Below are 12,690 nucleotides of genomic sequence, written 5' to 3'. Positions count from 1 at the left end.
TTCAGAAAATTGGTCTTTAAACTTAAGACATTTTCCAGAAATGATACAAAGCTGAGAAATTTGAGTCATAATGTCCCAACCAATTATTAAAATCTTTGTTGGGAAGGCTTGAGCCAAAAATCTTTGTGGTTATAGAACATTGTGGAAAAAACTGGACGATGATCGGAATAGTTCGGATATTTGTAGAGAATGTATCTCCTGAAACAGAATTGAAGTATCGGACACAGGAAGTCCAATATTCTTCAGGAAGAACTTTAGTGTCTAAAATGGAAGAGGCAGCTCAAGTGTCTATAAGAGCAATGACAGTGATTGGCTTAGCAAACTTTGAAGTGAATATTTTCACAAGAAAATGAGGACAATGAGTTTAGCTTGAAAATATGTCAGTGCTTTCCTCTGAAGGAGTCAAAGATATGTGGAAGATTTCTTCGGGATCTAAATCTGAATCAGTTTCATTGGGAGTTTGATAACAAGGAATGACATAAAGAGTTTGTTCACGTGGTTCTTTATCCGTAGAGAATAAAGATTCAATATCATCATTTTGAATAGAAATACTAGTTTCATTCTCTATATGATGTATCAAATGATTCTGACCTTTTTTCGCCTAGGGACAGTTTTTGGCAAAGTGTCCTCTTTGGTTGCAGATGAAGCATCGTTTTGATTTCTTGTGGCCTGAGTGATCCTTCCTCTTGCGTAAATATCGCCATCTTTTCTTCCTTCTGAAGTGCTTAGAGCCATGTCTGCATTTATTTATCCAGATCTTCTTGAAGTGCTTCTTTTTTCTGGAAGATTTTCCACAATAACCATCACAATCTTTCTTGGAACATTTAATTTTCAGGTTCTGGTGAGAACAGGCCTTGTCAAGTTCTTTGTTGTCGTTGACATAGGACTGGATCATTTGGCATTTGATGCATAGTTCTTCAAGGTGCAAATGAATTTCTTGTTGGATTTCTTCCAACGGAACATCTTGGATCCTTCTTTGTCTGGATAGAAAGGTCCTTTCGACTGTTTGAGATAATTCTTTGGGGATGGAGGTTAAAAAAATATGCTTTAAATTGGCATCAACTCCAATTTGGTAGAAGAGCTTAAGCATTTCACGATGATACTTATCAAGATGTTTTTTCTGGAGGGAGCAGCATCTTCTTTCAAAAAATTCTTTTCTTTTGAGCTTTATGAGATCAACAAGTTTTCCCCACAAAGAAATGATATAGGACATAAATGGCATGGCCAAAATTTGGGAAGATCAAAAAGTGAATTTGATCTTGTTCTACTAAAGATTGCCACCAAAGTTTGAGACTACCTGTGAACCTTGTGACAAAGTTGAAAAGAACATCATACTTGTCCCAGTTGGTAATAACTTGGGTATTCAACCAAGTATGAAATTCCTCAAGTCTTTCTGGCCATTTATGATAAGGTATGTCATCAATAGTGAAAAACTGTTTTGATGAAGTGGACACACTCTAAGAGTGGCCATTTGGCTGAACAACCTCTGATGCAGAAGGATTTGATTCCATATCATGGTATGGGGGATCGTCCATGAATATTGATGACGTTACTGGTGCCATGGGAAAGGAATCAATAGTAGGGATTGAAAAGGATGATGAGGATGAAAGAGATACCGAGTCTGATTCAGTGTCAACAATATTTGGAAAAGCCGGTTTTGTTGGGAACATAATTTGATATGTTGGGATAACAGGATCAATTTGGGGTGGAGGTTGTGGAATAATAGAGTCAGGATCAGGCTATAGTTCCTGATTACCCAAATCTCTTAAAAATGATTCCAACGGATTTGACAACATCATCTGATCAAGTTCCCTTATGATAAGAGAGCATTTCTCGAGCATCTTTTCTTTTCCCTTTTCTTTCCTTATGTGATCAAGTTTTCTGAGATGATTTCCACATCTCAGCCACATACGTTCTATCCTGTCTGACAGGTGTATCTGTAATAGTAGCAAAAATAGATGTCTGAGGTGGTGGAGGAGGGAGAGGATCTGCTCGCAGAGTAGTTGGGAATGGGTTGAGCCTTCCTTCCTCGAGGATCTAGATTTGTCTTTTAAGCTTTTCTATTTCTGCTCTAGGACTTTCAAGATGGTGATAGCCTAGATGTTGTCCAGATTCTAAGGCATGAAGCCTCTTCTGGAAATCTAAAAGCATCTTCTTAGTGGTTTCATCATATCTTCGCAAATCTTGTTGCACATTTCCAATTTTGGAATCAATTGCTTTGAAAGCATTATTGTGTGCTAGAAGAATCTCCGATTGCCAATTTAAGACAGATTCAACAATAGGAGTTCTTTTTTTATCCTCCATGCTCATCCACATCAGTTGGGGCAGGTATCTTGGGAACATGCTTATATCTGCCTTATGGATCGATAAACTCTTCTGAAGCAGGAAAAGAGAGTTTAGAACTTTCCTGAACAAGAAGAGGAAAGTTTGTTTCTTGGAATATAGCAATGGAAGAACTAGATGGTGTTTCTCGTGGAACCTCGAGTGGGTACGAATGTTTCTTGGCCCATTTTACAATTGGGTTATAAAACGGGAAATGGCTGATTTTTTCTGATGAGGAGATGGAGGAGGTGATTGTGGTGGATCTAGTGATACTAAAGAGGAAGCAGTGAACTCTGGTGGTGGTGTTGGTACATATGAAACCATGAACTGAAATTTATCACATTCACCAAGAGTATCAACAGAATGGTCTCCATTTAGGTACCTTTGGTACACAAGGTTTTTTGGCCTTTTTCTTCGAGGAGGAGATTTTGCAAATGGATCTACCTCATCAGGAGAATGTGTACAATAAGAACATTAGCATAAAGGGTCCCAAAAACAATGGCCATACTAGTCTTTATAGTCATGGACATGATGTCCATCACTATTAAAGTGTCGAATAAGCTTTTTTGATCTGGTTCGAAAATGGACTCAGGAACACATGGTTCAATCATAAAGAGAGTCTGGAAGATAGAAGGACTTTCTTCTTTTTCCTTGCCGAATTTGATGGAAACGGTTCCATCCTTCTTTTTGACAAACTCAGAATTTGATTACTGAAAAGGCTTGTTGCTTTGATGCAACTTTTCATAGTTGGTAATCCACGTTTCTAGAAAAAGCGTGACCAACTTTTCTTTTGGGATCTGTCTAGGGACATGGATACACGATACTTGATCATTTTGCATGGATATGAACAGAGCATCTTCATTTCCATTGTGGAAATTTAAGTCAAGCACATGGTTCTACACTCTATAAACCATTTGGTAATGCAAAGTTGCTGCTATAGAATCAGCAGTCTAAGGTGCCCCAGTGAGTTGGACCTGGACTTTTAGAAAAGAAAGTAATTGAGGGTCTGAAAGAGCAATGTTGAAATTTGGATATAGTGTTACAAAAACTATTCTAGCATTTAAAGTTGTCTTAACAGTAGCTATGCAAGTATGCTGGTATTCTAAAAACCTGGTATCTAATAACGCAATTCTTGCCACAACTAGCAAACTGTTATGACCATAAAAAGTAAGAGCAAGACGAACAACTCCATAATGAACATGGGAATATCCATTCTAAATCCACTATCTAGGAAACTCTGAAGAAATTTGAAGAGTAACAAACTACTCATTTTCAGTGGCAGGGATGGGATGCTGGTCAAACTTGGAGGACTGAACATATTCCTTCACTTCCTTTGGAGTTTGGCGAATGAGTTGGGGCAGAAGAACAGCCCAAGTGACTTAACTTGGCACGGGAGGACACTTAAGTGCCATAACTTCAAAATGGTACACTTGAGTGCCAGTTTCGAAGTTAAATAGAACACTTAACTGCCACTCCGGCGAAAATCCAGCCAAATGGCTGACGTGGCAACTTTCCGGCGCGTTTGGTCCAAAACGGCATCGTTTACACGCTGATGTGGCGGAGAAAATGCAAAAACGACGCTGTTTCGTGTAAATAATAATATAATATAATATTTAATTAAATTAGATTTAAACTTAATTTTATTTAAAATATTCAAAAAATTAAGAAAAATTTTAAAAATGGGGGAGGTCGAACGGGGCGGCCGAGGGCCGAGACCTCGCCGCCACCGCCTCCATGCCGTCGCCGGCCCTTCCCGACAGCGGCGGCGAGGCCCCATGAACCCTCGCTCGATCTAGGGAGGGTTCGCATGGGGTGAGGTTCGCGGGCCATCGCCGCCTCCCCGCCGACACCGGAAGGGCCGACGATGGAGTGGGAGGGTCGGCCGGGGCCGACAACCCCGGCCGACCCTCCCCCTCCGTCGCCGGCCCTTCCCGGCAATGGCGAGGCGGCAGGCGGCAGCCCTCGCCGCCTCGTTCGACCTCCCCTCCCCCTCCGGGGCCCTTCCCGGCAATGGCGAGGAGGCGGCGGGCAGGCCCCTTCCGGCGAGGCCCCACGAGCCCTCGCTCGATCTAGGGAGGGTTCGCATGGGGCGAGGTTCGCGGGCCATCGCCGCCTCCCCACCGACGCCGGAAGGGTCGACGATGGAATGGGGAGGGTCGGCCGGGGCCGACAACCCCGGCCGACCCTCCCCCTCCGTCGCCGGCCCTTCCTGGCAATGGCGGGGAGGCGGCAGCAGCAAGGGCTTAGCCCTCAGCCGCCTCGTTCGACCTCCCCTCCCCCTCCGTCGCCGGCCCTTCCTGGCAATGGCGAGGAGGCGGCGGCAGCGAGGGCTTAGCCCTCGGCCACCTCGTTCAACCTCCCTCCCTTCCCCCCCCGCACTTTTAATTTTTTAATTTTTTAAAATTTTTTTTAATTTTAAATAAAATTAAGTTTAAATCTAATTTAATTAATTTTTATATTTTTTTTTACACGTCGGACATGAAACGGCGTCGTTTTTGCATTTTTTCCGCCACATCAGCGTGCAAAACGACGCCGTTTTGGACCAAACTCGCCGGAAAATTGCCACGTCGCCATTTGGCCAGATTTTCGCCGGAGCGGCACTTAAGTATTCCATTTTACTCCGATATTGGCACTTAAGTGTACCATCTCAAAGTTATGGCACTTAAGTGTCCTTCCGTGCCAAGTTATGGTACTCCAAGTATCCCAACCTCAATGAGTTGGTGAATAGAGCGGATGGATGAAAATGATGAGGTGGGTTTAGCAAAGGTGGAATAGGGGTTCATCAAACGAAGCTGGGTTTCAGAGATCTTAGTTTCCTCACTAAGAGAGACTTCATAGAGATAGTCTATCTTAGAAGTATTTGAAATATGGAAATCTAAAAGGGTTGAGGATGATGGAGTTGTAGCGAGAGAAATAGGTGCTTCGAGAATTTTTGGTTCGGTAGACATGGTGTGAAAAGATCTTCTCAGCACTGGATTGACCTACTAAGCGCATGGAACGGATATCATTAGAAATAATACCTTAGCTCTGATACCATTGAATGAACTTAGGCTTAGAACCATGGAGGACAAAGTCAGTTTTCTGCAAGTATGCCTTCCCACAATGGGCGAACCTCTTGTTCAAGCCCTTCAAGGACAGTCTTTTGGCAGGAAAACCACTATACCCTTTAGTTCAGAGCCTAGAAACACCCGGATAGAACCGGAATGGTAACATTTCTAACTATCCCAATTAGATGAACAAAGAATTTGAATCCTTACCGGGGTTGTGAAACAAACTAAATTTGAGGTTTCTATGGCATATACTCCTTTCCCTTTTGTTTCTTTTCTTTTCTCCTTTTCTTCTTTTCCTCTATGTTTGCAATCATGCTCACTTTTTCTTCTTCCCCTTTTTTTCTCTCGACCATGTCTCTTTGCTTTAAATAAAGTGGTCTTTTTTCACTTTGTTGACCACTTTTTTTTGGTTGAATTTTATTAGCCACTTCATTTGACAAAACCTAGAAACCCGAATATTCTAATATTATCCGTCGTATCCGCACGTACATGTCGGTTTCGCCATGTGTCACTGTGACCTTTGCTCTCTCTCAAATCCCACAGGGAGAAAATGTAAAGAATTGAAAATTCGCTTGTCTTCTAGACTGTGCCAGTGTTGTCAATCACTTGACACAGTTCATGACCTAAAAAAAAAAAAAAACACTTGACACTGTTAGTCAATCTTCGTCTCTACTGGGTAATTTTCGCCCAATCTTTTCTTGGGTCCAAAAGCGAGTCGATGGCACTTGGAATTGTCAAAATGCTATAACCAAACGTGCGAAAATTACGTTAGAAAACCTGAACTATTTTTGTTTGGTTCTGTATCATTTTCGAAGACAAATAGAACTATTTATTACTCGTGTCAATGCCATGTTGATTGTCAGTGGTTTCAAAGTTGAAGCTCTTTTGAACTCTCCATTTCTGTGGTGAGCCAATCTCGACTCTCCATGTGTTCTCTGCTGGTTTGGCAGTGCCGGTTGCTGTATTTATAAATACTGCAAGTTTTGGAAACTCTGGACTTAAATTTTAAGTGTTCTTTATTCTCAGGAGATGGCGAAAAGGCAACTTCAGGAGGGTGGTTCCGGATATTCGGCTCGAGGATCAAAAAGAAGGATTAACATTAAGTAGAATTACTTTAATAGGGACCATTGTATTCCAATAGAAGTGTCTGTGAGTATGTATGACGATAACAGACCTGATTCAGATTCTTGATTACTTCGCAGTCATTGGAGAAATGTGAACGGTGGACTGTTGCCGGGTGAATTTGCTTCTTTTGTCGAGCCTCTCTTTCGGAAAGTGGTATGATATGCTTCTCAGTCTCTAGCTGTGTTGCTTGAGAAGGACTCAAGTCCGGTTCTTCACACTTTGATTAATAATTTCATGCAACCGTTATGCTTAGTATGTGACTCATCAGTTTTTCCAATAGGATTTTACAATTCATATCACCTGGCTTAGTGATGTTCAGTCGGCATGTTGTGGATGTAGTTCCGATTTTTAATGAGAAGATTGTTTTCTATGTGGTGATTTAGATGTTTGGTCAGCAAAGTAAACATTTTAATCTAGGTCACTTCCATTGTAATCACCAAATTATATGGCTCAGGCAAAAGTATTTTTAATCACAAAGATGTAGAGGATCCTGTCCATGTCTTGTTTCTTATGGAAGATACTTCATGAAGTCCTGATTTGCTCCATTTTTTTATATTACTTGTTTCTGAAGTGATTTGTTCGTTGGGTTCATTTTGGAGTAAAGATCTGTGAATCCTGTTCTCATTACTAAATTCCAAATAAAAAGGATATATTTGTTGATCCTCACCTCTTTTTTTATGAATGAATCTTTTTATTGAACAATCAAATGAATCCTTCCATTTTCTAGTTATTTATTTTGATTGGTATGCTCTCCAGAAGTTCCTTGTATTTGTAAACATCGCACACTAGGAACGTAAGATTTTTTTTTTTTTTTGGTAAAGACTAGGAACGTAAGATTTGCCCTGCACGTAGTCTAATGAAATCACCTTTTTTGAGCGTGATGCTAAACAGGTCGAAACTATCGTATTAATGTCACTTTGAATCTGATTTACATTCTGCATCAAGCAGGTTAGTGAGGAAGTGGAACGTGTGATCTCGAGCTTTCATGATCCACCGTTAAGGTCAGTGTTCCTTGTAGTTCTGCATCAACCTCCAAGGTTGGCTCCCAATCAAAAGAGGCCATCTTGATCTTGTTTCGTTTTAGTATTTTCATACTAGACACACTACTCTGGTTTCAAGTACAAAATAAGTTCTTTTCCAACATCATATCGGCACTTCAACATCCCCTATGCACAGGAGAACTTATGTATTTCTAGTCTATATCGCAGAGCACTGTCTAATCCTGTTGGAACTTCTGAAGAAAGCAGTTTGCGACTGGAGTTCATTACCAAATCGCCGGCAACCATCTTCACTGACAGTCAGATAGAAGCTGAGGATGGTACTCCTCTGAGGATCGAAGTAGTAGATGGCAGGACCAATGAGAGGGTTACAAGTGGCCCTCTATCTTCCATAAAGCTCCAAATTGTCATCCTTGATGGCGATTTCGGGTCAGATGAGGGAGAGGATTGGACTGAGCAGGAATTCAATTGCAATATCGTTCATGAAAGGGAAGGGAAAAGGCCATTGATTACCGGGGTGCTGAATGTGACCTTGCAAGGAGGAATTGGTTCCCTGCGTAATTTAATCATCACCGACAACTCAAGCTGGATGAAAAGTCGGAAATTCAGGTTAGGAGCTCAAGCTGCTCAAAAGGTTTCTACAGAAATGAGAATAAGGGAAGCAAGAAGTGAACCTTTTGTCGTTAAAGATCGTCGAGCAGAGTGTAAGTTTGCAATGCCCTAGTTTCGATGCCATTCGTTAGACAATAGAATTTTGATTTTTGACCATTAATTCCTGATTCTATCTGTGGACCTTAAAAAGACTTAAAGATTGACAAGTTTTCTCTGTTAAGCGCAGTGAACAAGAAGCACCACCCTCCATCTCTGAGTGATGAAGTATGGCGTTTGCAGAAAATAGCCAAACACGGCCCTCTACATAAGTGCATGAGTTCAAGAAGTACCAACACTGTTCAAGATTTCCTCCAGTTGCACGAAGTCGATGCATCCTCTCTGAGAAACGTAACCTCCATTTTTCTTTGAGCCATGCTAATCTTGTTCTTTACATGTCATTCTAAGCATTATTAACTACCAAGATGTCATCTCAGATACTTGGCACTAGGATCACCAATCGGACATGGGAGAAGATTGTCAGACACGCCGGCACCTGTGTGGTCAATGATAACAAGATGTACGCTTACTACCAAGATTTGAACAAGGCTAGCATACTGTTCAATTCGGTAATGAAAGTTACTCAAGCAACACTTGACGGCTGAACTTACCAGTCGGTAGACAAACTGACCCACTCTCAGAAGGTACATAAATCAGAACCTGAAACTTTACTGTCGAATACCTGACTGTCAATCTATCTGGAACTATCGAAGGGCTTGTATTCATTGGACTAGTTCGTTTACCTGGCAGAATATATAACACAAACACTTTTCTGAAAATTCGTAATCAGTTGTTTGATTTTGGATTCAATCAAACCGGCTGCTCCGTCGCCAGATTCTGGTGCAGAACTTAAGAAGGCAAGCTTACCAAAGCAAGAATCAATGGGTGCCGCTTGATTCCCTCCCCAGCATCACTCCTTCGAGAGCCCTGACCAACTTGCCTATAGAGCCGTTAATTGGCCTGAACCCGCCTCTTCATCATCCAGATTACACAGTGCTAAACCAAGGTATTGTGATGTTATTTCACTTCTATCTTTTTTCTTTTTGGCCTTTTTAAACTTTCGTAGGAAAGTGTTTCTATTTCTCTAGTGGCACATCCATCATTTTGCATCTCTATGGTAGCTGAAACCGAACCGCGTTGTTATTCAGATAGACCCGAAGTGACTCCCGAATGTAATTACTCCCAGGCTTCAACACCGCACTGCTACAATGTCACAGAGAAGAGAAAGTTAGATTGTCTGGGGCTAGAGAGCCATATCATTGCAAAAATCTTGGATCCGACCGTGGCAAAGAGCTCGGCGAGGCAGGATGTTTCGTCCGGTTGTAGTGCTGGCAAAAGCAGTCATCATCCTGGTTACTCTCAAGGACCGTTTGCCCTGGAATTTCATTCATCTCCTGAGGACCTCTACCAAGTGCCATCTCCGATCCCTGGCAATTTCTGTTGAAGTGTTCAATGTACTCTTTTATCAAGTTATTGTGTAGGTGGTCATAAATAAGACGTTAGGATTATGCAAGTGATTTCATAGTCTATAGATAGAACAATCAATGTACTCTTTTATCAAGTTCCTGAGTAACCGACCAACAAATAAAGTTATTGAGTAAAGATGTTTTTTAGTATTTTCTCTCTCCTACTCTTTTGAAGTTCTTAGAACATCTAAATATATCATAGCCACCATGAGAGCACCACCCAAATCAAAACCCTAGCTTTATCTTTCTTCTTGCCATCAGTCTTTCTAAAAAAAGAAAAAAAATCACTATCTCTGCCATCAACTTTTCTATTCTAGCAAAGTACGTTCGTTTCACAGAAAATGAGTAATTTAAAAAGTTTTTTTCAAAGAATAATCGCTTCTATCGTTAATAAAAATCAATGAATGGAAAATTTAATATCACCCATGAAAATAATTAGACAGATTATTATCGATAATTAAAAAAAAATCATTGACTAATTTTTTAAACAATATAAATAATCATTTTTCGAAAAAATTGGTTTCCAATTCATTTATTTTCCATGAAACGAACGCACCCTTAGACCACCACCCTTCTCCGTTGTTCCAAGTCTTTGTTTTTCGCCCACCAATCTTCATCCTCAAGAGCAGCCACAGCTGTTGCTTTTTCAAGAGGTAGCATCATCATCCTCTGCTTGTTGCGGTCTTAGACCTGCTCTGGTTATCCGTAAGAGCAACTCTATCTCGTGAGTTGCTAGTCTCTCCATCATCATCGTCAGGGGGAGTTGTCATTTAACGCAATTCCCTCTGACGATGGTTTTGCTTCTCTTTATCTGATGAGCTCGTTATCAAGACTTGTCTCCTTCTCATATACTCGCAACACAGACTATCTACTTGTACTGAGGCTTACTTGGTAACTCGTTGCACTCAATAAATCACGCTAGCTAGACATGATTTTATGCTCATCGAGGAGGTCCAAAATAACATTTTGAATGCCAGGGGGTCTTATAAGTCATACTACGTATATATTAGTAAACATGGACAGGCGTTGCATGTGTGCGAAAAGGTGGTAATGGCTTTAGTGAAGTATTTTGTTATGAAGTATAAAAATAATTAATATGGAAAGGAATTATTGGTAGAACTATTCTAGCGAAATTGTGCATGCCAAAGGATAAAGATATCTCGATACTTGATTTTTCTTTAGGAAGGTAGTTATAGAATAGAAAAGATTTAGATTTTAATATTGTATAAGAGATATAATTAGAATTATCGACTTACGTAGTTGTCCGCAAGTACAGCATATATCACATAAGTATTGGAGGATACATAAGCATGAAGGAAAGAGATTTGAGATCTCCAATAAGTCTTGTTCCATTTTTATGGTGGGGTCATGTTCTAATCTTCTAGAAGAAAAAACAATCACACGCCTACTTTAACATTTCTTAAACTTTTATTTGGTTGCGAGCCTTATATAGACAAGCAATGTCACGCCCCGAACCCCGAGCGCGTGCCCATCCCTCTCTGGTCGATTAAATTTTGCGACTTCTCAGGACTAGTCGCCGACCCTTTTTATTTTATTGCACATGCGGAAGCGGATTATAAATCCTCTGACAATAATTATCTCGAGATAGAAAATCAAAACAATAGATTCATAACAAACATGCTTTTATATATACACTGAGTCATGTACAAAAGTCTATGGCCAAAAGACTACAAAAGATTGCCCTTCCAAAGAGAAGCGGTCCTAACTGACCTACGCTTCTGATGACCTCCTCTCAGCTCCAAGTCCACCACTTGACGACCCTGAAAATGTTGTCCCACAACGAGAAGAGATATAATCTCAGCAAATCTAAGCTCTAAACCCCAATTAGGAGGGAAATACGCTAAGGAGCATCCTAACCACACAATCACGTATACAACATAGAAGACTTACCTCACCTCAGTTCCTCCCTGCAGGTCAACATAGTTCATATACATTAGGTATAGAATCGATACACACAACAATTGAATCGTATCACTCAACTCAATAAATCACAAGGGTCCAGATTATAGGGCCAAATCGTTATGACACGTTCCATACCATGTCACACAATTTTGTCCCATAATCCGGCGCATCTATTTCACTCAACATGCGTTCAAATTGATAATTTCACCCACTCGAGGGTACGGCCTACTAGAAGTTCGGCGGTCTACTGACGTAGTGAGGCATCGTCTCACCCCATTGAGCACGGTTACATCTCTCTCAGAGACAACTTTTCCAAAGGAGTATAGGTCCAGAATCTATTGCGACCCAAATCCCACTAAGTGGGTATCCCATATAGGGTAACATCCATCCAATATAGTTTGGGGACGGTTTCTCTTAGTCAGCACACGACCACTCAATCTTGGCCCAGGACACCGTGCATTACATTCAAATGCCTCAATTAAAATAGTGATTCCGGCCTATTTTCTTCGTATTAAAAACACTCAGTGAAAATAGTCATGTGTGGGTACACGGTCAGATTGGAATCGGAAAATTTATAACATTCTTTTCAAAATCCCATTGGTTCATATAGTATATAAAACCATTTTCGGTGTTTAAAACCTAACACCTGGGATTTTCTAGATAAATATCAAAATTCACAAATTTTAGAATAATTGACCAAATTTCCAATCAGCACTCAATTTTCACAATTTAGTACTCGATTATAGAAATTAATTACACCATTACAATCAGCACGAAATTCTAGTCACTGGCTATCCCAATCTAATTTCCGAAAAATAATTAATAACTAAATAATTACTTAAATTAATTAAATAAATCAATTTATATTCTAAAAATACTAACCTAGGCCAGAATCATTAAATTAATAACCAATACAGACTCAGAGAAATTCCCAAACCCTTCTAGATAAATAGTACAATTTATTTAGGCCTTAGCTAAACCATGCTAACCACCTAACATACTCAATTAAATAATTACATTTCTAATTTAATCTAACTAACCACCTAATTCCTAATAAAATAAATCTAAATACCCCTTAAACATCATTAGCCTACTAAATAAAGTTTAGAGTATAAACTCATCAGTTAATTGCGGAAACCGGTTCACCGCAACGACAGC

General features: G+C 40.3%; 1 protein-coding gene across 1 annotated transcript; it reads left to right on the top strand.

Moving 5' to 3' along the window:
• Window positions 1–4,259: 4,259 nt before the first annotated feature.
• On the top strand, window positions 4,260–9,587 carry LOC120296206 (calmodulin-binding protein 60 D-like). The gene is made up of 6 exons (XM_039317906.1): window positions 4,260–4,400; window positions 7,446–7,498; window positions 7,706–8,199; window positions 8,298–8,371; window positions 8,581–8,712; window positions 9,210–9,587. Exons 1-6 carry the CDS (start codon window positions 4,260–4,262, stop codon window positions 9,585–9,587), a joined length of 1,272 nt encoding a protein of 423 aa, XP_039173840.1.
• The last annotated feature ends 3,103 nt before the right edge of the window (window positions 9,588–12,690 follow it).

The sequence above is a fragment of the Eucalyptus grandis genome, chromosome 7 (genome assembly GCF_016545825.1).
Source record: "Eucalyptus grandis isolate ANBG69807.140 chromosome 7, ASM1654582v1, whole genome shotgun sequence".
Taxonomy (NCBI): domain Eukaryota; kingdom Viridiplantae; phylum Streptophyta; class Magnoliopsida; order Myrtales; family Myrtaceae; genus Eucalyptus; species Eucalyptus grandis.
Note: the sequence above shows the minus strand (reverse complement) of the source record. Positions and strands in the feature narration are given on the sequence as shown.